The sequence below is a fragment of the Furipterus horrens genome, unplaced genomic scaffold, assembly GCF_987537825.1.
Source record: "Furipterus horrens unplaced genomic scaffold, mFurHor1.1.pri manual_scaffold_16, whole genome shotgun sequence".
Classification (NCBI taxonomy): domain Eukaryota; kingdom Metazoa; phylum Chordata; class Mammalia; order Chiroptera; family Furipteridae; genus Furipterus; species Furipterus horrens.
The window spans coordinates 1,100,516-1,123,665 of record NW_028327186.1 but is presented as its reverse complement, the minus strand read 5'-3'; the positions used below and the strand labels follow the sequence as shown (position 1 = coordinate 1,123,665).

At 49.4% G+C, this 23,150-nt stretch overlaps 1 protein-coding gene across 1 annotated transcript in view; it reads left to right on the top strand.

Annotated features, from left to right (window-relative positions):
• Positions 1-9,109: 9,109 nt before the first annotated feature.
• GABRA5 (gamma-aminobutyric acid type A receptor subunit alpha5) overlaps positions 9,110-23,150 on the top strand; it is a 51,047-nt gene continuing 37,006 nt past the window's right edge. Inside the window, exons 1-3 of the mRNA XM_090263825.1 lie at positions 9,110-9,233; positions 10,577-10,636; positions 11,005-11,165. Coding sequence (XP_090119951.1) covers positions 11,080-11,165 — 86 coding nt within the window. The 5' untranslated portion in view covers positions 9,110-9,233; positions 10,577-10,636; positions 11,005-11,079. The remainder of the gene's footprint in view (positions 9,234-10,576; positions 10,637-11,004; positions 11,166-23,150) is intronic.

Sequence of the window (23,150 nt, the reverse complement as noted above, 5' to 3'; positions counted from 1 at the left end):
AGCAAGAAGGCAGAGCCACATTCGTGACTGGTGGGAATGCAACACGGCACAGTGACTTTGGAAGACGCTTTGAGTTTCTTATGAAGTTAGAAACAGTCTTACTATAAGATCCCACAATCATGCTCCTAGGAATTTATCCAAAGGAGTTGAAATTTATGTCCACAGGAAAAAAAAAAAAAAAAAAAAAAAAAAACCCTGCATGTGAGTGTTTAACATGGCTTTATTCACAATCACCAAAAAATAAAATCAAGCACGATGGACCCCAGTAGATGGATGGATAACCAACGTAAGTACAAACATCCAATAGATGTTTTGAAAAGAAATAACCATCAAGCCAGAAAGACAACGGTAAATACGAACCCATATTGATAAGTTGAGGAAGCCAATCTAGAAAGCTATATCTTCTATTATTCCAATTATACAACAATCTAAAAATGGCAAACTACAGAGATGGTAAAAAAAAAAATCAGCAGTTGCTGGGGCTTCAGATGTAGAGGGGAGATCTGATGAATGAAACAAGAGGATTCTTTAGGGTGATCAGCTCATTCTGTAAAACTTCATCATGGTGGATACATAACACTGTATTTGAAGGCACTTAACACTTTTAAGCCTCATTTAAGTAGCTGAGCAATTGCAGGATGGAGGGCAGAACGCGACCTGAAGGAATTGAATTGTATCACGAACCTATGAAACAACCACATGAATGGAATGAGGCGAAGGCACTGACTTCAGGAACTTTGAAAATCAATGGAGTGGCTGGTGTGGCTCAGTGGATTGAGCGCTGGCCTGTGAACCGAAGGGTCACTGGTTCGAGTCCCAATCAGGGTACACACCTAGATTGCCCACCAGGTCCCCAGTTGGGGGCGTGCGAGAGCCAACCACACATTGATGTTTCTGTCCCTCTCTCCCTCCCTTCCCCTCTCTCTAAAAGTAAGTAAATAAAATTTAAAAAAGAAAATCAATGGAGCCTGTAAGACTAAAGGCAAAAGAAACAGCCCAGGAGTCCTGTTCTGCAGCCGATAAAGTTTTAACCCACACGGGCATGAGTTAGCAATTTTAATACTGTCACGCATATGAAGGTCGGTCCAGAAGGTATCCAGCCATGCACTCGGAAAAATGGAGGCATTGATTGAACAAGATCCAAGATCCAAGGGACATTGTACTTGGGACAATGACACCTCAGTCCCCTTCAAAGTAGGCACCTTGGGACCTCACACAGTTCTCCCAATCACCATCAGCTTCCCTGAAGTATTTTCCTGAATCTCATCAACAGTCTGAAATCTCTTCCTTTTCAAAGGTGGTCTTCGTTTCGGGAAAAGTCAGAAGTCGCAGGGTGCCAAATCTGGGCTGTAAGGGGGTTGAGTCACCTGGGTGATCTGCTGTTTCACCAAAAACCTCTGCACGAGATGGCAGCTGGCCTTGGGACGCCCTGTGCCTTTTGCTGAGGGGCCCTGGGCCTGGAGCGAATGGCAGCTGGCCATGGCCTTGGTTCACAGCGTGGCCTCTGCCACCTGCCTCCAACCCAGCACGGGCAGCAACCAAAGGCAGGTTACTTTGTAGTTCCCCCCGGGCGGCCCTGGGATGGACACAGGCAGTGAATGACCTCAGCCTCCCGAGAAGTCCCAGAACGAGCACACCCAGTAACCAGCCTCAGGCCACGACACATCACCGCCGATTAGCCCCCAGGGGGCAGCCCTGGACAGCAGGCTGTCCACTGTGGTCATGACCAATACTCACAGCTAGTCCGCCTGGGGGCCCGACCCAGCCTGATGTGCCAACAGCAATCAAGGCTGACCTTCAAAAGGAGACCACACACAGCCCACACAAGAGACACCCCTGGGGCATCCGGGCCCCCAGGACACCTACTACATAAGGCCACTCAGCCAGACTGGGAGACGTAGCAGCTCTACCAAATACACAGAAACAAACACAGCGAGGCAGCCAAAATGAGACCAAAAAAAAAAAAAAAAAAAAGAAAGATCCAAATAAGAGAATATAAGAAAACTCCAGAAAAAGAATGACACATAATGTGGGCAAGCCATCTACCAGATCACCAGTTTACAACACGAGGTAAAAAATGCTCAGTGAACTTAGGGGAAGAATATAGATGAGTTCAGTAAGAATGTCAACACAGAAATAGTAAGCATGAAAAAGGACATAGAAACCATAAAAAAGAATCAGTTCGGCCCTGGCCGGTGTGGCTCAGTGGGTTGGAGCACTGCCCCAGTCAGGGCACATGCCTAGGTTGCGGGTTCGATCCCTGGTCAGGGTTTGATATTTCTCTCTCATATCAATGTTCTGCTCTCTCCCTTCCTTCCCCTCTCTCTAAAATTAATAAGCATGTCCTTGGGTGAGGATTAAAAAAAAAAAAAAAGTCTGAAATGAAGAATACAGTAACTGAAATAAAGAATACACTGGAAGGAATCAACGAGAAGAAAGAAAAAACATAAATATGAATAATAAAATGGCAATACCTACGTACCTCTCAATGATCACTTTAAATGTAAGTGGATTAAATGCTCCCAACAAAAGACTAGTTGAGTAAGAAAACAAGATCCATATATGCTGCCTCCAAGAGACCCACTGCAGATAGAAAGACACAAAGACACACACAGACAGAAAGTAAAGGGATAGACAAAGATATCTCTTGGAAATGAAAAATAATAATAATAACACTGGGAAAGCAATACTTTAATCAGACAAAATATACTTTAAAACAAAAGCTATAACAAGATACAAAGAAGGACATTTCATAATAATGGAATCAATTCAACAAGAGAATATAAACCTTATCAACATTTACATACCCAATATAAGAGCACCTAGTTATATAAATAAATATTGGTGGACACAAAGGGAGACAGTGACAGTGACACAGTCAGAGTAGGGGACTTTAGAGAGAGGAGAGGGAGGGAGAGAAACATCACTGTGTGGTCGCCTCTCACGTACCCCCAACCGGGACCTGGCCCACAACTCAGGCCTGTGCCCTGACTGGGAATCGAACCGGCGACCCTTTGGTTCACAGGCTGGAGTTCAATTCACTGAGCCACAGCAGCCAGGGCTAAATCTGCTTTTATTTTCCTCTTTTTAAAAAAGCAAAAGGTCCAGTGTATTTATTTGTTCTCTCACTTATTTATTTATATGAAATTTTATGGCTTTTAAACGTGATCTCTCATTTATTTCAAAACAGTGTTAGCTAAAACATGTGTAATCAGACTGCTGGTTGCCAGGGGCAGGGGAGGGCTGGGCGAAAAGGGGAAGGGACTGAGAAGTACAGATTGGCAGCCACAGAACAGTCACAGGGATGTAAATACAGCATAGGGAATATAGTCAATAATATTGTAATAACTATGCATGGTGTCAGGTGGGGCCTGGAAATATCAGGGGGAATCACTCCCTTAAGTGTATGATGGTCTGACCACTGTGCTGTACACCTGAAACTAAAACAAAATAGTACTGAATGGCAACTGTAATTGAAATAGTTTTGAAAGAGTCAATATTTGAAAAAAAGAAAATAAAAACATGCCTGTCGTCTGTATGTATCATTCAGGTGACTAATATAAAGGCTCTACTTTAAATAAGATGACAAAATAACAGAAATAATGATGGATTAATAATTCAGAGAGGATTTACTACTTGCCAGGCCCTGCACCTCCTACCTGTGCCCCTGTTTTCTTTTGCTTTCGGCGGTGTGTGTGCATGTGTGAGCGCATGTGTGTGTGTGCACACGTGCATGTGTGCACGCATGTGTGTGCATGATATTTTCTGTCCAAGTTGTTCTTCAGCGTCTAACTCCACTGTCCTGTTGGCTTAAGAACCTCCTCCTTCCCCCAGTCAGACTTGACCTTTCTGTTCCCTTAACAACCAAGACCGTGCCTTTTCTGTTTGGGAAAAGCATTTTAGATTTTTATTTTTATTTTGAGAGAGAGAGGAAGGGAGGGAGGAGAAGAGGGGGAGAAACATGGATGTGAGAGAGAGAAACTTCAACTGGCGGCCTCTCGCTCACACCCCGACCAGGAGGAACCCTGAAATCCAGGCATGTGCCCCGAAGGGACTCGACTTGGTGGCCTTTCGCTTTGCAGGACGACACCCAGCCTGGGGAAAGCACTTACAGACCCGCTGTGAACGCATGCGAACCATGAGTTTATCCATCGATGAAATGGAGAAACTCAATCGGGTATTAAATTCCCCCCGCGGGCTGGCCCTGGGACGTCCTTACACGCTTTTAAGCCGCCTTTGTCTCCTCCCGACGCTTTCTCTGCAGAGTTGCCGGGGTGAATCTTTTCTGGAAGCATGTCTGTCCTTCCCTGACCAATAGCTCCTTCTTTCTTGTACTTGGCTACCGCGTATGGGTCTCATCTGACCTCCTGCCATCTTTACCCTGAACTTGACTCCTCCTAAATGCTGAATTACACACAGTCCCATGAGCCCACCTTACCTGATGTGAGTGGGCTCTTGGCATGGTACCATCCCTGTTCAACTTGTCGCCAAGCTCATGGGGACCCTGTTTTTCTGTTTTAGCCACGTGAGCCACATCTACGTGGATACACCCTCCGTCTCCCGCCCCCAACCCACGTCCGAATGGGGACAGAGTTGGTGTTTGGGGGCAAGTGCTCAGCCCATTGCCTGGCTTCCCCAGGTTCATCTATTTTAGGCTTTTACATTGGAAACTACATTCCCTTTGAACCTGGGCCAACGCTAGGGTTCTGTGGGACTGGCGCGCCCTCTACTGCCTTCCAGAAGTATAACCACTTCGCTGCCTGTCACTCAAGGAAAGGGGAAAAGCTAATGGGGCTGACGGGGACTCCGCTGGCAGACTGTCATTTCGCGGGGGAACATTAAACTTCCTATTAAGACACAACTATTGAAATAGTAATAAATAGTCTTCTAAATTGTGGATTTCTATAAGGTTATGATATGTCTTATTGTCTCACTAACCCCTCAAGGCCATGTGACCTGGGACTGCCATAGTTTCTACATATTAAAAGGAGAGACTGGGTCACCGTTTTATTACAGGGAGAAGGTATGCATTTAAGTCACATTGCTTAAATACCTTTTTAAAAAATTAGATTTCACTTCAGATATTTTCTATGTGTTCAATAATAGGCATAAAAATTAAATGGATAGAAAATGTAACAAAACCGTGGACATTTTCCAAACAATTCATCAAAGAACATACATACACTTACAGTTGCTGTTTTATTCATTATCAGCCCATAACACATTCATATGCTATTATTGTTCAGGATTAATGTCCATAAATCACTAATCTGAGAGTAATCTCTGGTTTCTCTTCTTTTGTTTTATTTTTGCAAAAATCCCTGAATGACTTCATTTGATAATCTGTAAAACTCAAAGTTCCCTACATTTCTGAACTCTACGTATCACAATTTTCCTTATGCTGCTTAATCCTGACAGAGGAGCAGCTTCACCAAATTTAGGATTCCAGCACTTAACAGGGCAGAATAATATTAGGCTGATGGTACAAGTGCATTCAGTTGGTTCTGATTGCTTTGAATTGAATGGTTTTAACTGGCAGCGTACTTCATCTCAGTGACACATCGTTTGAGAAATGAGAAAATGAAGGCCCTGGACAGTGTGGTTCACTTAGTTGCAGCAATGTCCCCTGCACCGAAAGGTCACCAGAAGGTCTCAGGTCCATTCCTAGTCAGGGCACGAGCGTAGGCTGCAGGTTCATTCCTGGTCCGGGTGTGAACCGATGGAGTGTTTATCTCTCACATCGATGTTTCTCTCTCTCTCTCTCTCAAAAAAAAAAAAAAAAAAAAAAGAAAAGAAAAAAAGAAAAAAAGAAGTCCTCCAGTGAGGATAAAAAATAATTTAAAAAATTTAAAAAGAAAACGAAGAAATGCATGTGGTCAATCTACCCCTTTTAGAATTATAACGCCTTGGAAATGAGCATGTTACCTAATTTCCATTTAATGCAATAGAATATTTATTTCATTTCTGGAATCGGATAACCACTAGACTCGAAGTTATTTACTACTGTGGTTAAATGTATATTCAGAGTAACGCTCGTGTTTATTGGCCACCTTTATATATTATGTCCTGTTCCTGAAATGCTGTCACGATTTCTCCTTTGGGGGAAAACCTCAGGATTTTTGGAAGGTGCCAAAGCCGCAGCACACACACGTAACTGAAGACCACAGTGGCGTCACGCACTGAGAGAGAACAGACCCTTTCTGGAAGAGAGTCGGAAATCTGCCTTTCCTCCCAACTATCCTGTTAAAAGTGACTGTAAACAATGCAATGTCACAGAAGACGCGGAATAGTAACATAAATCATGAGCATTCCCCGCTGGGCTTGCTCGGCCCTCATCTTGTTTCTGCTGTTGGAAGGGGACACTGTTTCTGCCCGGATGTCGTCAGCGCCACGCTCACCTCTCAGCATCTGCACCCCTGAGCCCAACACAGGACCAGATGAGCCTCCCTCCAGGTGTTCGCGTGCGCGCGTGGCACGGACCCCGGAGGCAGGCGGGGACCCCACGACCCCGCCGGGGAGGGCTCCTGGGTCTGCTGACCCCACCCCAGGGCCGCGTGCTGGCCTCTTAAGAAACAGGCCTTTAGAAAACTGCCACATGCAAATTCCCTAAGGGCCGAATTCTACCCCAGCCAGCTGGCCTCGGGGTTTCCCTCCGGCCGCAATGAACGTCAGGGAAGAAGGAGCCTCGCCAGCCGGTTCCTTTCGCAAGAGAAGAGGGGATGTGGACACGGGGGTCCGGGGTCAGGACCGAGGAAGGATTGCGTCGGGTTCAGGAGGGGGCTGGGCTGGGGCCTAGAAGAGAAAAACTTTCCATTTCTGCTCTAGAAGGGGGGCCAGCGGTTATCACAGGGGGTACCAAATATGCGCCGGAAGGCCTCAAGAACTATCCACAGAGAGATCGCCCCACTCCGGAGATCGAGGGGTCCCAGCCGCACCCCAGCCCAGGGCCAGGAGGAGAAGTCCCCATGACTCCTGGCTGGGTGGCACCAGGCGCTGCTCTTAAAGGGCCCCGCCCAGACTTAGACTCACTCGCTCTGAGCTTCTGAGCTGGGACGCACGGGGGACTGATCATCCGGCTGCAGGCGGAGGTTTGGAGGGGCCGCGCGCCCCGTCCTTCTGCTCCAGCGCTGGGCCCTTCACTGGCAGCGCGCAGGGGACGCCAAATCAGAGCACCGCACACTTACGCTTCCGGTCCCCGAGACCCCGCCCCCCCCAACTTGCCGCCCACTTCCAGGGGCTTTTCCAAACACGTGGCCTGTCTTGGCTCATGCCCTGAACTTCCCTAAGTTCTCTCAAAGGTTCACAAACCCCAAATAGGCAGCATCTGGCCTCACGCATGCGCCACGCCTCTTGCTAAGTGGCCCCAGGCCCGGCGGTGGTGGCAGCTGGCCTCGGTTCACAGCTTGGCCTCTCCCGGCACCTCCAAGCCCAGCACCGCTGACGACCATCTGCAGATCATTTTGTAGCTCCTCCCAGGTGGCCGCAGGACCAACACACCCAGCGGCCGCTTTCAGACCACACCAGAGCTCCACGCACCACCGCCACAAATGATGCACCCAACGGGCAGACTCCCCAGGCACCAGAGCCCCGAAGTCAGTCCTGCACTGTAGCCAAGGCCAGTCCTCACAGCCGATCAGCCTGAGAATCCCTCCCACTGCGGTGCCAACAGCCCTCAAGGCAACAGAGGGGCACACATGACCCACCCAAGGGACACCCCTGGAGCACCTGGCTCAGGTGACCAGGGGGACTGCACCACTGGGCCCCACAGGGCACCCGCTCCGTAAGGCCACTCTCTACCAAGCCTGGGAGAAGTAGCAGCTTTACCTAATACATAGAAACAAACACAGGGAGGCTGCCAAAAAGAGGAGAGAAAGAAACATGTCCCAGCTGAAAGAACAGAACAAAACTCCAGAAAAAGAACTAAACAAAATGGAGACAAGCAATGTACCAGATGCAGAGTTCAAAGCGCTGATTATAAGGATGCTCAGTAATGGAAAAAAATATTTTTTTGCAACTGGAAAAAAAAAAAAACTGGGGTAGCAACACATATACCAGACAAAATAGACTTTAAAACAAAGGCTATAACAAGAGTCGAAAATAATAATAATAAAACAGCAATTGTAGTTCTGGGTATTTTTTATTTTTTGAGAAAACCCAAAGTACTCCTATGTCCATGGAAGCAACCAAAGTGTCCATTAATAGGTGAATGAATAAAGAAGATATGGTACAGATACACAATGGAATACTACTCAGCCAGAAAAAAGGAAGTCTTGCTGTTTTGTGACAACACGAACGGACCCGGAGGGTGTTATGATCAGTGAAATAAATCACACAGAGAAAGACAAATACCTTATGGTTTCACTTTTATGTGGAACCTAATGAACAAAATAAATGAACAAACAACAGAAACAGACTCATAGATACAGAGATCATTTTGATGGTTGTCAGGTGGGAGGGGGGATTGGGGGATGGGTGAAGAAGGTGAAGGGAGTAAGAAGTCCAAATGGCCAGTTATAAAATGTCACGGGGACCTAAAACACAGCACAGGGAATGTAGTCAACAATATTGTCATAACCACGTATCGTGACCGATGGGTACTAGACTCATCAGGGGGGCCACTTCTTAAGTTACATAAATGTTGAATCACTATGTTGTACACCTGAAACTAATATAATATTCTATGCCAACTGTAATTGGAAAAAAAAAGAAAAACCCTCATGTTTCATTAATAAAGCCGTCAAAAAACAAAAAAGACAGCTGTTATAAAAAGAGAAAAGAAACTTCCGCAGAAACCCGGCCTATCCCGAAGCAGGCCCGGCCGGGGCCCTGAGCCCGCCCCTCCCCCCGGCGGCTGGGGGCGCGTTTGGTGAGAGTCTGGCGGCCTCTGCCGGGCGCCTCTGCAGAGGAGGCTCCCCGGCGCCGCGGGCGGCATGTGGTGCTCCGAGAGGTGAGAGCGAGCGCGAGGGCGCCGGGCGCGGGGGGATCTGCAGCGGGCGGCGCGCGGCCCCGGGCGCGGCGCACGGCGGAGCCGCAGGGCGGCCGCGGGAGCGCGGGGCGCCGATCCGCTCGGCCCGGGATCGGCTCGGCAGGGAACGCTGGGCAAGTTCGGCGGGCAGCATGGGGCGGTGACGCCGCACCCCGGCCTTCCGCGCCTGCCAGCCGGGCGACAGCAGGCGGCGGCGGCGGACGATGCAGCGTAGCCGACGGCTCGCCTCCCGGGGCCGACGCGCAGGGTAAGCCCCGGGCGCTCGGGGCCGGGCAGTGGGCAAAGGAGCTGCGGGAGAGGGGGAGAGGACGGGCGGCCCCAGCTCGGCCCGCACCCCTGTCCTCGGGTGGTCCGACCGCGGACTGCAGGGTCCCGGAGAGGAGCTGGAGAGCAGGAGGGGTGCCGCGGGCAGCCGGGAGCTCAAACTTTCCCCCGGCGGCTGCGGGAGCTCCGCCAGCGCGGGAGGGCAGGGGCGTCCTGGGCGGCGCAGCGCTGCCGGACGGGGCACCGGGGCGCAGCGCCCACCACGCCCGCCGCTGGAAATCGGGGCGTGAGGACACCCGTCGCTACCGTCACTGGAATCGGAGGGGCGAAATCGCCCACCGGGAGGGCCCCGCCAGCCCCAGCGCCCTGAGGCGCGCGCGGGGTCCCGGCGCCCCTGGAGGGGTGGGCGCGGGCTCCGCTGGGGTGTTGCTCGCGGGTCGCGCGGGCTGCTTTGCTGGAGGCCGGGAGACTCGGAGCCGCCGCTGCACCGCGCGCTCCTCGCCAAGGAGGAAGGCGCTGCCAGGCGTGGCGCTCGGCTTGGACCCGCCGCCGGAGCTGGGAGGTGTGCGAGGGCCAGAGAGAGCCCGGGAAGGCAGGCGAGCAGGAGGCGCGGGGCGCGCCGCAGCGGACCCGGCGGGAGGCCGACCCCGCGGAACCGCGGGATCCGGGGTGGCCGAGGCTGAGGCTCCGCAGTGCCGCCGGGTTTCCCCCCGGGCCCGCCAGCCCTCCAAGGCGGCCCGGGGGCGGTGGGTGCGCTGCCTTCTTTTGGGGGCTCGGGGCTGAGGGGCAGCCGGAGGCGCCGCCCAGGTTACCCGCATGCAGCGCCGCGTGCTCACGGCTGGGACTCCAGCCCGGGTCAGGCGACAAGCCCCAGGACGCGCCCAGGCGACCACCGCATGGCAGCATGGCACCTTCCCCTTCTGGATACTAGGGCCTTCGCTTCTGAGGTCGAAGTACCTGTTGTGTGGCTCCCAGTTACGGAGTTGGCCTGGGGTCTCTTTGGGAAAATGATCCCTTTGAACGCGAGGTGTTCTTGTGGCGCGTGCACCCCTTTGGGATATGCGCATACTGGGAACTGTGTGCCTTCGCTCCGCTGACTTGCAGAGCCCAGGGACCTGGCTGCCAGGATCTCGGATGCATTCACTGGGGCCCAGCAGGCACCTGGGACAGTACCCCAAATTCAGTGATAACGTGAAGTTATTTGAGTCACGGGGGACCGGATGCTGAGCAAGTGCTGGCTTCCCTTATAAGCAGTTCTGTTACCCGTGATCCTGTAGACTTGTTTCTTACATGTGCCTTTCCCTCCCTCTTTCCACATACTTCCAGCACGGTGCAGAACGAGGAGTAGTCTGCTGGCTTTGAACACGTGGCAGCTATCTCAGAAAGGTAAAGGTATTCTACATGTGGATTTTACAGCAAAGCAGAACGTCAAGCATTGATTCTAACAGCAGGATGGAGGAGGGTCCTTTGGTAACATGCTAAAAAGTACAAACAAAGTCCTCGAGACATGAAAAAAAAATACATGAGGAGACTGATTCTGCACTCTGAGCCTAAGTAAAAATTAAGCCACATTGTAATTTCTTCCTATGCCCAACTTCCTGTGCAGGGGCAGAGATGACCCTGGCGTGGAGCTGTGCCCGGGGACAGCCAGGGTCTTTCTGTGTCACGTGTGTGCCTTGGCAGCATGATTTCATGCTAGCAACGGTGACCAAGCATTCGTGTTTATGTGAGTATCCTCTCTGTGTGCCTTTCAGCTTGAAGATCACGTTGGACAAAGGAAGAGCTTTTCTTTCGAAATTCACCTGCTTCAACTCTTCTTCTTGTTGGGAATGGACGATGGAATGTTCTCTAGCTTTATCATGATCAAAAACCTCCTTCTCTTTTGTACTTCCATGAACTTGGCCAGTCACTTTGGGTAAGTGATCATCTGTGCTTTAATTTTACGGTTTTCGGGGCACGAGTGCCTTTCAGAAACTTTGCTGGGCAGCCTGTCTTTGTCCCTGCCGCGGTCCCACACCCTTGGGTTTTCGGTGAATCAGTAGAGTCTGAGCCCCACCCCACGCTTCCTTGCCGAGCTCGGAGAGTGGGAGGGAAGGGGCAGACTTTGTTTTCAGAAATGGAAGAAAATGGCTGCGGAGTCAGCTGTGTGTCCTCCTACTCAGGTTAAAACGAGACTCAGCATTTAATGCTTGTTAGACTCTTGTCTTAACATTTTGGTGGCGCGTCCCTCCCCGGGTTCCAGGATGCAAAGGAGTTTACCTTTAAGGCCAAGTCCATGCTAGGTGGCAATGACAAGGATTTGCGGTGTGCTTGGTCTTGAACTGTAGCCATCTGAATGCAGGTGCAGACACCGGAAAGGACACGTGTCTGATGATGAGCGAGACACACCTGGGCACCTGGCGTCACCCATTCCTTTAAGGCCTTTTACCTTGGCCTTTGATATCAATGTTCTGATTCTCCTCTGTTTTCAGCTACCTGGTAATAACTGACATTCCAGAGAAATGCCCTTATAAGGGGCTGATGTTTCTCCTGTCCCCTCTGTCCCCCAAAATTGTCCTGGCCAATCCACAGGGTCGTAACTTGCAGGGGATGGAGTATAATTAAAAATTAAATTTTGGGACAAATCTGTCAAGGGCTCTTTCTGTGACACCTGGCCCCAGAGCTTGCACAGGGTGCTGTGCACATCACGAGGGGTCTTGAGAACATGGTGTCGCTGTGACAGCTTGTAAGACACCTGCTCTCTGGCCAGCAGGAGGGCCCTCCTGGGTTCATGACATCCTCTTTTTGTCCCCTAGACATTTTCTGCTCTCTGACCTTTCCAGATCTGTACAGAGGAGGAAACTGAGAAAGAGAAAGAGAGGCTGTGACTGTCCCCAGGTGCTGTGGCTGGTAAATGAGGGCTCCAGAGCTGTGTATCAGGACAGCCAGGGTGTGTCCCTCCCTCCAGCCCTTCATAGTATCCCCGTGGGACAGAGATCAGCTGTTATTCTTGCCTCGTTGCTGGTCCTGAATGAACGCCTCCCCCTCTGTGACTTTGGTTCCGTATCTGTTGAGTGACAGTTGTCTTTTCCTAGGTCTCTCCTGACTGTTAGGTCCTATACACCACAGAGTCCCCAGTGGTCTTTTGAGTGATAAGTGTGTATATAAGTGAAATCATACACAATATTCTGATCTCCAAGTTAATACATTAGGCAGTTTGCTTGTTTAATTTATATTGCATAGAGTTAGCAGTATTTCAGAGGTGAGGACTATGCTATAGGATGAGAAGCGTGTGTGTGTCTATGTGTGTGTGTGTGTGTGGTTAAGACTTGGCAAAATAGATTATTGTGAATTTGCATCTTATAGCAATGGAGTGACTCTTTTCCCTGATGGACGCAAGCCTGAAATACAAAGCCATATGCATATGAAGTTTAGCCATCAGAAGCAACAATACTTTCCTTCTTCTTTAATGGGGTGGCTTTCTGAGGTCATCTTCAAAATAGAGAGAAAACTGTCACTTTCTGGAGGCCGACACGGCACAGTGGCTCTGCACCCCTCAATTCCCCCAGAGAATTGACTGTTGAGACATTTTGAATCCTTTAGCTATAAGGGCAATACAACAGTCCATCCTAAAACAATACCTACTCATGCCCCAAATATGGGAGACACAGAATAGTATATAAAAAAGGAAAATATTCTTAATTTCACAGACACAATCTTCCTTCATGTGTGGCTCTCTTCTTTCCCTTACTTTTATGCATATTTTTATGCAACTGGGATCATACCTCACATTGAATTTTTTACTGTGTGTTCTTCATGCCTAATGCTCTTTAAAATATATGATTTAAAAATGGATGGGTGTTATTACAGGGTATGAATGCTTACTCATCAGCTGCTCCCCTAATTTGGGATGCTCACATTGTTTCCCATGGGGCTGTTATAAAATTTCCTACAGTGAACATTTTTGGCTTCTGACCATTTTAAGTATTTGAGATAATTTCTATTAGGAGATATTCCTTTAAGTGGAATTTGACATCATGTACTGAGTGGTTTCTTTTTTTAATTGATTGTAGAGAAAGAGACAGGAAGGGAGAGAGACAGAGAGAGAAACGCTGATTTGCAGTTCCACTTATTAATGCACTCATTGGTTGATCCTTGTATGTGCCCTGACCGGGGATCGAACCTGCAACCTTGGTGAATCCAGATGATACTCTAACCCACGGAGTTACCCGGCCAGGGCCCTGAGTGTTTTTTAACTTGCCCGGATGTGTCCAGTTTTCGATGAAGAGGGGTGTCTAGCAAAGCAGGAAGCCGGGTTTCACACCCTAACCAGCAGGGGGTGCTTTTTAACAGCCACAAAAGACATCTTGACATCTGGGAGCAAATGTCCGTATTGATTTCTCTTCTAACACAACACTCCTCTCACTTGCTTTTTGCTCGAAATGTACTGAAGAGTAATTTTGTTAAACTGCAAAGAAGGTTTCGCAGCACTTCCTTGACTTAAAATCTTGGCAAAACACTAGCTGTGGCAACACGGAGCCTTATTGTTATTTCTGTTTTAGGCAAGTCCCAGGAGGAAGCTGATTAGCTAAGCATCATTAGCCCCGTTTTACAGTCGGGGAGGTGACAGTGCTGGATAGCCACTGGGGAAGGTCACCAAGCCAGGCAACAGGTAGAGGGGGGTAGGGAGGGTCACAGAAAACCAGTCAGGACCAGAAGAGGCCCATGAAAGCTTTTGTGCATGTCCAACGTTGTACGCAGGGTCTGTGACAAGAGAGTGGATTTAGCCATTAGAAAATGTGTAAGCCTTGCCCTGGCTGAGTGACTCAGTTGGTTGGAGCATTGTCCTGCACACCAAAAGGTTGCAGGTTCGATTCCTGGTCCGGGTGCAAACAGGAGGCAACCAACCAAAGTTTCTCTCTCACATCGGTATTTCTCCCTCTCTCCTCCCAACCCTCCCCTTTCCTTTCTCTCTAAAAGCAATGAAAAAATATTCTCGGGTGAGGATAAAAAGGGAAAAGAAAATGTTGAAGTGTGATGAGTAGAATATATTTGGTGATTATAGAAGATTAATTAATGAGCAGTGGCTTTGAAAATATATGACTCTTGTTTCTTCTTCTTCCATACATTCTCTAAATGTGACCAGGGTTGCCCCTCACTCATGTTCAATCACGTTTGTAATTCTTCCCTTAGTTTTACGTTATGTAACAGAGCATGAGTCAAGTGTATAACGGAACAGAGGCCTGACGTGGCAGCCTGATACGATGTCACGTTTGGAGGCAGGCCTGGCATTATGGAGGCATTGTAATCATTTTAATGAGACTAGTAATCAAAAATGCGTGATATAGAAAAACTAGCACAGTCACACTCTTTGCATCAAGGTGATACCAAAATACATAATATTGTATCTTAATGGGAATGAATATATCATCATTGGAAAAATCACACTTCATCAGACTCAATCAGCTCGTGACAACTGTAAGATAAATCTGAGGGTCATCAACTCATTAATAAGCTAAAATCTGATTTCATGTATTTAATTGGCCTAAATGTATTTTAGAGTTTATCTTTGGGAAAAGAAAAGATGCGTTAGAATTTGACTCCATGGGAACTACAATTCAAGTAGACTTTGGGAAACAAAATTTTTTGTTTCGTTTTGATTTTTTTAAGTTACATTTATTGGGGTGACGTTGGTTAATAGAATCACATAACTTTCAAGTGTACATTTCTATGACGCATGATCTGTATATTGCACTGCATGCCTGCCACTCAAAGTCACATCTTCTGTCCCCATATATGTGGCCCCCTTTACCTCTTACTACCCCTACCCCCTTCCCTCCGGTCACCACCATACGGTTGTCTGTGTCTATGAGTTCTTGTTTGCTGGGCTGTCTTATTTGTTCATTTGTTGCGTCCAGTTTTATATCCCACATGGGAGTAAAATCACACGATTGGCAGCTGAAAGCAGATTCCTGCAAAAGTGACTTCCGAAGGCACACAGTTAAGGTTGCCCTTCATCCGTGCACACGAGTGTGCTAAGCTGGGCCTTTGGTTCCTGCGAGAGCCGCCCCACGCATAGTCCAAGGTCAGCGTTCTTCTCACTACGGCATGAAATACGATCTCTCTGAAACACTCAAGCCCTCCGTGTCTTGTCAAACGGCTCGCTCCCGCCTGTGAACCCCACATGGCAAGTTTTTCCTGCCCTGTGGCTGCAGGTTCACAGACCCCAGACAAATGGTCGGAGCAACAATTGTAAAAACACACGGAAGTGCCACCCAAGCGGTTAGGTGAATGTGCTATGTTAGTGAATGTGCTACGTGACACGCACACAAGCCGTGGGACATCTAAGTGGGGCAGGGACAGCCAGAGATCAGAAAGGTAGTCAGGTGACTGGGACTGCTACAGAGTAAAATAAGGTCCAGCACTTTTTTTTGGTTCTCACCCAAGGACACTTTTTTCATTGCTTTTAGAGAGACGGGAAGCAGGGGTGGGGGAGGGTGGGGTGGAGAGAGACATCGATGTGAGAGAGAAACATCAATCAGTTGCCTCCTGTTTGCACCCCGACTGGGGATCAAACGTGCAACTGAGGTATGTGCCCTGACCGGGAATCGAACCCACAACCTTTTGGTGTACGGGACGACGCTCTAACCAACTGAGCAGCCAGCTGGCCAGGGCCAGCACTTTTTCGAAAAGGTACCCAAAGAAACTATTTCCCAACCGCATGCTTTCTAAAGGAAAGTTTTAGCACGTTCATCGTTCCAACAGGCTGTGAGCTAAGCAAAGCTTCGGCCACCAGACCAGCTCCAGCCCCGCCGCCCCGTCTGGCAATCAGCTCCGCTGTGAGTCACTGGCTCCATTCAAGGCGAGAAAGAGAATGTGGGCTTTTGGGTTTTTACAAGGTGCAATTACTTAACATGCATATTCTAATTAGTGCGGGATTTCAGGGGAAAATTATTAGAATCAAAAGCGAAAAGAAATCTTAGCCTGGGACTCTGATGGTAGAACAATAAGCATCTGTGTTGATACGGTTCTATTTCCTTCATTCCCAGAATGCATTTTCAAAAAATGTACAATTCAGCCCTGGCCAGTGGCTCACTTGGATGGAGTATGGTCCTGTACACTGAAGTGCTGTGGGTTCGATTCCCGGCCAGGGCACATACCTAGGTTTCAGGTTCGATCCCTGGTCAGGGTGCATACAGAAGACAACAGGTCTATGTTTCTCTCTCAGCACTGATGTTTCTCTCTCTCTCTCTCTCTCTCTCTCTCTCTCTCTCTCTCTCTCTCTCTCTCTCTCCCCTTTCTCTTTCTCTCTCCCCACCTTCCTCTCTCTCTAAAAGCAATGAGAGAATGTCCTCAGGTGAGGAGTTTTTAAAAATGTACAATTTAATTTTCACCAGATCTTCCTTTGTAGGTGAAGAGTTCAGGATCAGAGCATAGAGAAGTATGCCCAAGTTTGAGTGTTAGGAATGACCAAATCAGGCTAGGGCTATTCATGGCAAAACCCTCTCCAGAATGTTCTGACAGTCAAGGTGCAGTGAAAATGATATTGGAAACAAAAGAGTGTCCTGACGTAACTCAACATCACTCTACAAATGGTGGGTCTATGGCAGCTGGAATAAAATAGAACAGACAATAAGTACTAGGTAACACAATGTAATAGGGAAGGGGTCATGTGATAGAAAAAGGGAGATCTGCACCCTGGCCAGGAAACTCAGTTAGTTGGACTGTCATCCCATACACCAGAAGGTTGTGGGTTCGAATCCCGGTCCGGGCACATACCTAGGTTTAGGGTTCAATACCCGGTCAGGGTGCATACAGGAGACAACTGATCGATGTTTCTCTCTCACAGTAACGTCTCTCTCTCTCCACGAGCCCCCCACCCTCGTCTCTATTGAAAATCAATAAACATATCCTCAGGTAAGGATTAAAAAAGAAGAAGATAATGGAAGACATACTAAGAAATAGGCTTTTGTAGTTTGTTGACAACTCTGCTTTATTTGTATTTCATTAACAGTGTATTTCAGAACCAAAAGGCAAACCTAATAACGAATGAAAGCCAGGATCACTTTATTTTTAGCCTTCACAACAACAAAAAAATTAGGCCATCACCCGACAGGCGATGTGATTTCTGTTTCAGGAGCCCGGGCAGCTATTTGGGGACAGCGTCAGGTACCATGTGGGTAGAGGAGGGTCGAGCTGCTCTGATCTCTGTCGCTACACTGGCTGGGTGGCATCAAAAGAATAACTTCACCTGCCTGTTATTTGGCTTCCCAGCCTCGAAGTGGAGTTAATAGCAGGTCCTGAGTCACAGGCTGATGTAAAGGATAAGCTCCTGCATGCACATGACATGCTGAATCAAGGCCAGGAGGGGGTGCTAAGCACAGACTGGCTGTCCTGGGTGATGTTCCTCCCCTGGGGGTGAGCATGGCGCTGGGGCTGGGAGTGGTCCCCAGAGTCACCACCCAGAGCGTGAGCACAGCTTAGTCCCTAACCTTAACGCACCTGTGGAGTCTCCCCTGCCGTGTCACCTAGCACGTTCACAGTCGCAGTCCCTGGAGACGAGAGTGTGGACACCTCAGGGGCACTGCTGCTACACCAGTGTTTACTGAGCACTTACTATATGCCAGGCAGCATTCCAGGTGCCACGATCCAAGTCAGGCAGATGCATCCCCTGTGTCCCAACAGGGGTGCTGAAGAGTAAGGGAGAGTGGGAGCTAGTGAGGGTGCTGGAGAGATACTCTGGCAGGTGTCTGGGGGAAGTGACAATGTCAGCAATGCTATTCGTGAAGACTGATTGGGTGGGAGGAGCAGTGAATGCGTGGCTGTGCTTGGCAGGTGTATTAGGGACAATGAGGAGCCAGTGCCAGGAAAGGGGAGGCTGATAAGAGTCATAACCAGAGGGGCAATGGGGTGGGGGGGGAGACTGTGGAGCCCCTTGTAGGCCCTACGAGGTTGTATCTGGGAGAGCAGCTGACTGTCCTTTTGTAGGTCAGCACAATAACGGTCATCAAGTGGTTTTCAGTGGAAGCGGAATATGATCCAGTTGAGGTGTGACAGGGATGTGACTGAGACTTTAGTGCTCACTCTGGCTGCTAAGAGGAGGATAAGATAGTCTAGGGTGCAGGGGGTAGTACAGGAATCAACAGTGGGGGACAGTGAAGAGGGGAGGGCAGTGGCCCAGGGGAGGGGCTGCTGCAGCCTGCAGGATTGGTTGATGGCTTGATGTGAGCAGGAATGGAGAGAAGAGTCAAGGATGACACCCCACCCCCACCCGGGTATTTGATCGAAAAACCTGATGGGTTTAGTTATCCATTAAGGAGCCGGTAGACAGTAGAAGAGGTTGTAACGAACACCGTGAGTGCAGTTGTGTCCAGGGTAGCTGTGGGACATCCAGGTGGAGAGGCCAGGTGGGCCACTGGACATTTAGGTCCAGGGAACAGAAGGAGATTGGGGCTGGAAATGTGGACTTGAAGATCTTCCTGGTGTGGGAGACATTTAAAGCCACTGGATTGGATAGTATCAATTGGAGATTGAGTGTAGACCCAAAAGAGGTTCCTGGACTGTGCCCTGGAACATTCTAGTGGTCAAGAGCAAGAAGATGATGGCGGGGTGGTGGGGGGACAAGCAAAAATGAGAAGAAGAGGCCAGCGGAGAGACGACAGCGAGCAGTAGCGTCCTGAGGCCGAGGAGAGCGTGTTGTAAGAAGGCCGATGGGGTCAATGATGGCATAAGCCGCTCCTACATCAGCTAAGATGAGGCCTGAGACTCTGGGTGGCTTGGACCACGTGGAACGCCTTCCTGGGCTCCGGAAGACAGGCGGTAAAGGGTGGCCAGGGGTGGGTACAAGAGCAGGGAGCAGAGGGGCAGAGATTGCTACCACGGATGACTCTTCGATGGCTCGGACGGGGCGAGGGTGGCTCAGGGTCCAGGCCTGCCGGGTGAGCAGGGTGAGGTGAGGGGTGGGAGCTGTCAGACCAGGCCGCCAGGGTTTGCCTGGCAGGTGGCCGGATTCTGAGTCGGGCTGCAGTGGCAGGGACGACACCGGACAGGCTAGTTGAAGGGTGGTGACCAGGGATGGACTTGAGCCCCGGTTACCAAGCTGATGGGCAAGACGGGGAGCCTCTCTGTTGTGAGGCCCAAGGTCCCAGAGGCAGTCTCAGAGTTCTGGCCTAATGTTTCATCGTCTTGACCTTGGCCGCATGAGATGCATGTTTCAGGTCCACGTTGTCCATCAAAAGAGGGGGCAACTCTTGGAGGGAAAGTTGAGATTGACCTTCAATGGGTAGCTAGCGTCCGCCATGTTTTTCCTGTTCCGGCGGTGAGCTAACGTGGTGTGTAGTGGACATTGAAGGAAAACCTCACAGAAAGGTGCCACCGCGAGGTGCTTATTGAACAGGCTTCAAGTAACAAATAAGCAAACTGAAGATGCGTTTCTCAGAAGTAATTAAGTAGTGGGGGAAGAATGCAGAAGGAAATGTAATTTTGGAAGACAGATAAGCTGCCACTTAAAACCAATCCAGTTCGATTCCCAAAGTAAGCCCATGTTAAAATGAGGTTGAAATGGCCATTAATTCCATTTGATGTAAATTAAAAATGGCTGTCAACATTAGCAGAGAGGACTTGCTGTAGGACAGATTCTTGTTCCGCAGAAACAACGACATGCTGTTGAAGTTGTCCCCTTTAAAATACCATCATACGGAGAAACCACCAGACGTCGTCCGGTAAAATGAAACATTTTTATTATGGATTATAAATGCTGATAGATAAATAGATAAAGCTATGTTGGAATAAGATCCTTGTGGTTCCTCAAAAAGAAAGAGAGCCTTTTAAAATATTTTATTTACTTTTAGAGAAAGGAGAAGGGAAGGAGAAAGGGAGGGAGAGAAACAGTGATGTGGAGAGAAACATCAGCCAGTTGCCCCTCATACGCTCCCCAAGTGGGGACCAAACCCGCAACCCAGGCAGGTGCCCTGACCAGGAATCGAACTGGTGCCTTTCGCTTTGCAGGACGGCGCCCGACCCACTGAGCCACACCAGTCAGGGCAAGAAAGATAGTCGTAAATGGGAATAATAACACAACTCACTGCTCGGTCCCATTTCAAAGTAATATGTGGATTCTACTGCACAGTGAACCCTCTGCAGGCAATTTGCTGATTTTGGAGGTCGCGTCCTTGGGATTCCCTGTCCCGCTGTGTTCAGCCTCTTTCTCTCTCCTGAGTCAGAAATACTACCTCTGTCTCTGCTGCCATGCCCTGAGTAACTATGCCTCCAGTCTCACCTCTGCCAAGTTCATCATCCACAGGGTGCCCGAGGACTGCGAGGAGAGAAGGTGGCCTTGCTTGAATGCCTTGTGGCTCCTGCCACCTTTAGGACAGAGCCTAGGAGCATGGCATGGCCTGCAAAGTCCTTCATTTTTATTCTTCTTTGTAAATCCTCACCCCAGAGTATGTATATTGATTTTGGGGATGGGGAGAGACACATTGATGTGAGAAAAAAATATTAAACATCGATTGGTTGCCTCCCATACACGCCCCGACTGAGGATCGAACCTGAAACCTAGGTATGTGTCCTGACTAGGGATCGAACCTGCAACCTTTTGGTGAATGGGAGGATGCTGCAACCCACAGCAACCTGGCCAGGGCTGCACACTTCTTCATGGTTGGACTTGTGGTATCTCTCTAGTAGCATGTTACTCTCCTCACTAAAGTCCTTGTGTGTCCTCTGCAAGCATCACTGTTTTCATTTTGGGGCTACTGCTCACAATACTCTTGCACACCCCGTCCTTTGGCTTGAGACCTGAACTTCATGCTTGAATAGTCCAGTTGCTGCTCCTGTTCTCTGACCCTAGACTACGCCCGTTTTGCCTCTGGGGTCCTGGCATGTCTGAGTATCGCCTAGATTCTTACATCTGCCACAGTCTCCCTAAAATCATCTGTGACCGTGACCGATTCCTTTAGAACACAGTCATGTCCTTGAAGTCGGGGTGGCATCTTTGCCATCTTTGCGATGCCAGCACTCACCACAGTACGGAGTGCGTGGTAGCCATCCAAGGTGCGTCTCTGGAGCTGAGCTGTGGAAATAGGCCCTGAGCCCGTGATACCGTCACATGCCCTCCTTGAAGATGTAATGGAGCAGAGAGCTCATTTAGGGGCACTCGGGGCTTTGCTCTGTTTCCATCTCAGACAGGTTTAGAATGGCGACTCTCTACCCTGGTTGCACATGAGGGTCACTTGGGGACCGTAAAGAAATGCTGGTGCCTGTTCCTTCTGGATCGGTTATAGCCAAGGCTCTAGGGCCTAGAAGGCAGGAAGAGGTTCATGCAAGAATCCCAGAACCCAGGGTCCTGCAGACTTAAGACCACAGCGGGAGGTGGGGAATTCACATAATTGCAAGAATGTACCCTCTCTGAACACATCCCCGTTTACTATTCTTAAACATTGTGCTGGCCAAAGGAAACCATTCAGGGACCAAATTTCACGGGCTACCCGTTCTTCCTCCCACCCCAAGAGAAACGTCTGAAGGACCCCAGACTCCAAGTCTGGCCAGGTGCCCACACAGAGCTCTTTAGACACCTTTCCATCTCTGAATGTCACCTCCGTCCTGTGCCCTGCCCCCATCATGTCCCTGCCCTTTGCACAACAAACACCTCCCTTCCTCAGCCTGGAAGAGGGATCTCAGAGGGAAGAGGGGAAGGGAGGGAGAAAGAGAGAGAGAGAGACATCAATATATGGTGGCCTCTCATGCGCCCCCAACTGGGGACCTGGCCCACAACCCAGGCCTGTGCCTTGACTGGGAATCGAACCCATGACCTTCAGTTCACAGGCCAGTGCTCAATCCACTGAGCCACATCAGCCAGGGCTCAGCTTTTACAACTCTGCTAAAAATGTGGCAGCAGTGTCTTTTCATCGGCAGACGCAGCCTCTCCAGGAATGTTTCTATTTTTCAGTAAACCTGTTCCTGAGTCTGTGCAGCCACACCTTCGTTGCAGGAAATGGTCTGGTGTCCCTCCCCTGGGGAGCCCTTGCTGCCATGTTTACATGGACTCAGAACTTGCTGGCGCAACACACGGCTGTCGATAGGAACACGTTTCCTGTCCCTGCCCTCCTCCCACAAATTAACGCCTGCTCTGTCCCCGCCGAGCACTTATCCCTGTGACTGTGACTTTTGCAATGTGAGGTGCGACTGCAACACTGGCCCCAATGTTTTTCCTTCTGCACAATTTCATGGATGGAAGATTCCTTCTTACCGCAGGTCTTAGCCACCCCAGGATATGATTTTTCTTTCCTTATGGAGTTGCGATGTTTTGCCTTTTAACTTAAGAGAAGCTTTCTATGGCTCTTCTTTGGCATTTCCAGACTGCACTTTGGGACCATTATTAAGTAAAATCATGGTGACCTGGGCGCAGGCATTGCGATGCTGTGACAGTCGATCTACTAAGTGACTAACAGGTGGGGAGAGTACACAGTGTGGCTGTGGGGACAACGGGATGAGTCATGTCCCAGACGGGATGGAGCAGGACTCCATGAGATGTCATCGTATTACTCAGAATAGCATGCAGGTGAAGACTTATGCATTGTTTATTTCTGGAATTTTCCATTGAACATTTTCAGAACCTGGTTGACCGCAGATAACGGAAACTGTGGACCGCGAAACCGCGGATGAGGGGGACCGCTATAATCTGAAAATGTTGGACCCCCTCACAGGTGGGACGTGTTTTTGCAGGCAACACACACTAACGCAGAGGAAACAGTGTCTATGTTCAGACCACCTAGTTCTTTGAGCCTGACTAATCCTGAGTGCTAAGTCACCTGTTTTTAAGGATGTCTGTTATGTCTACAGCTATTGTCAGTACTAACAGATCTGGTCGAGGCTCACAAGAATCGACTCCCCCAGAGCGCTCAGCCTTCAGCTTATCCTTGAT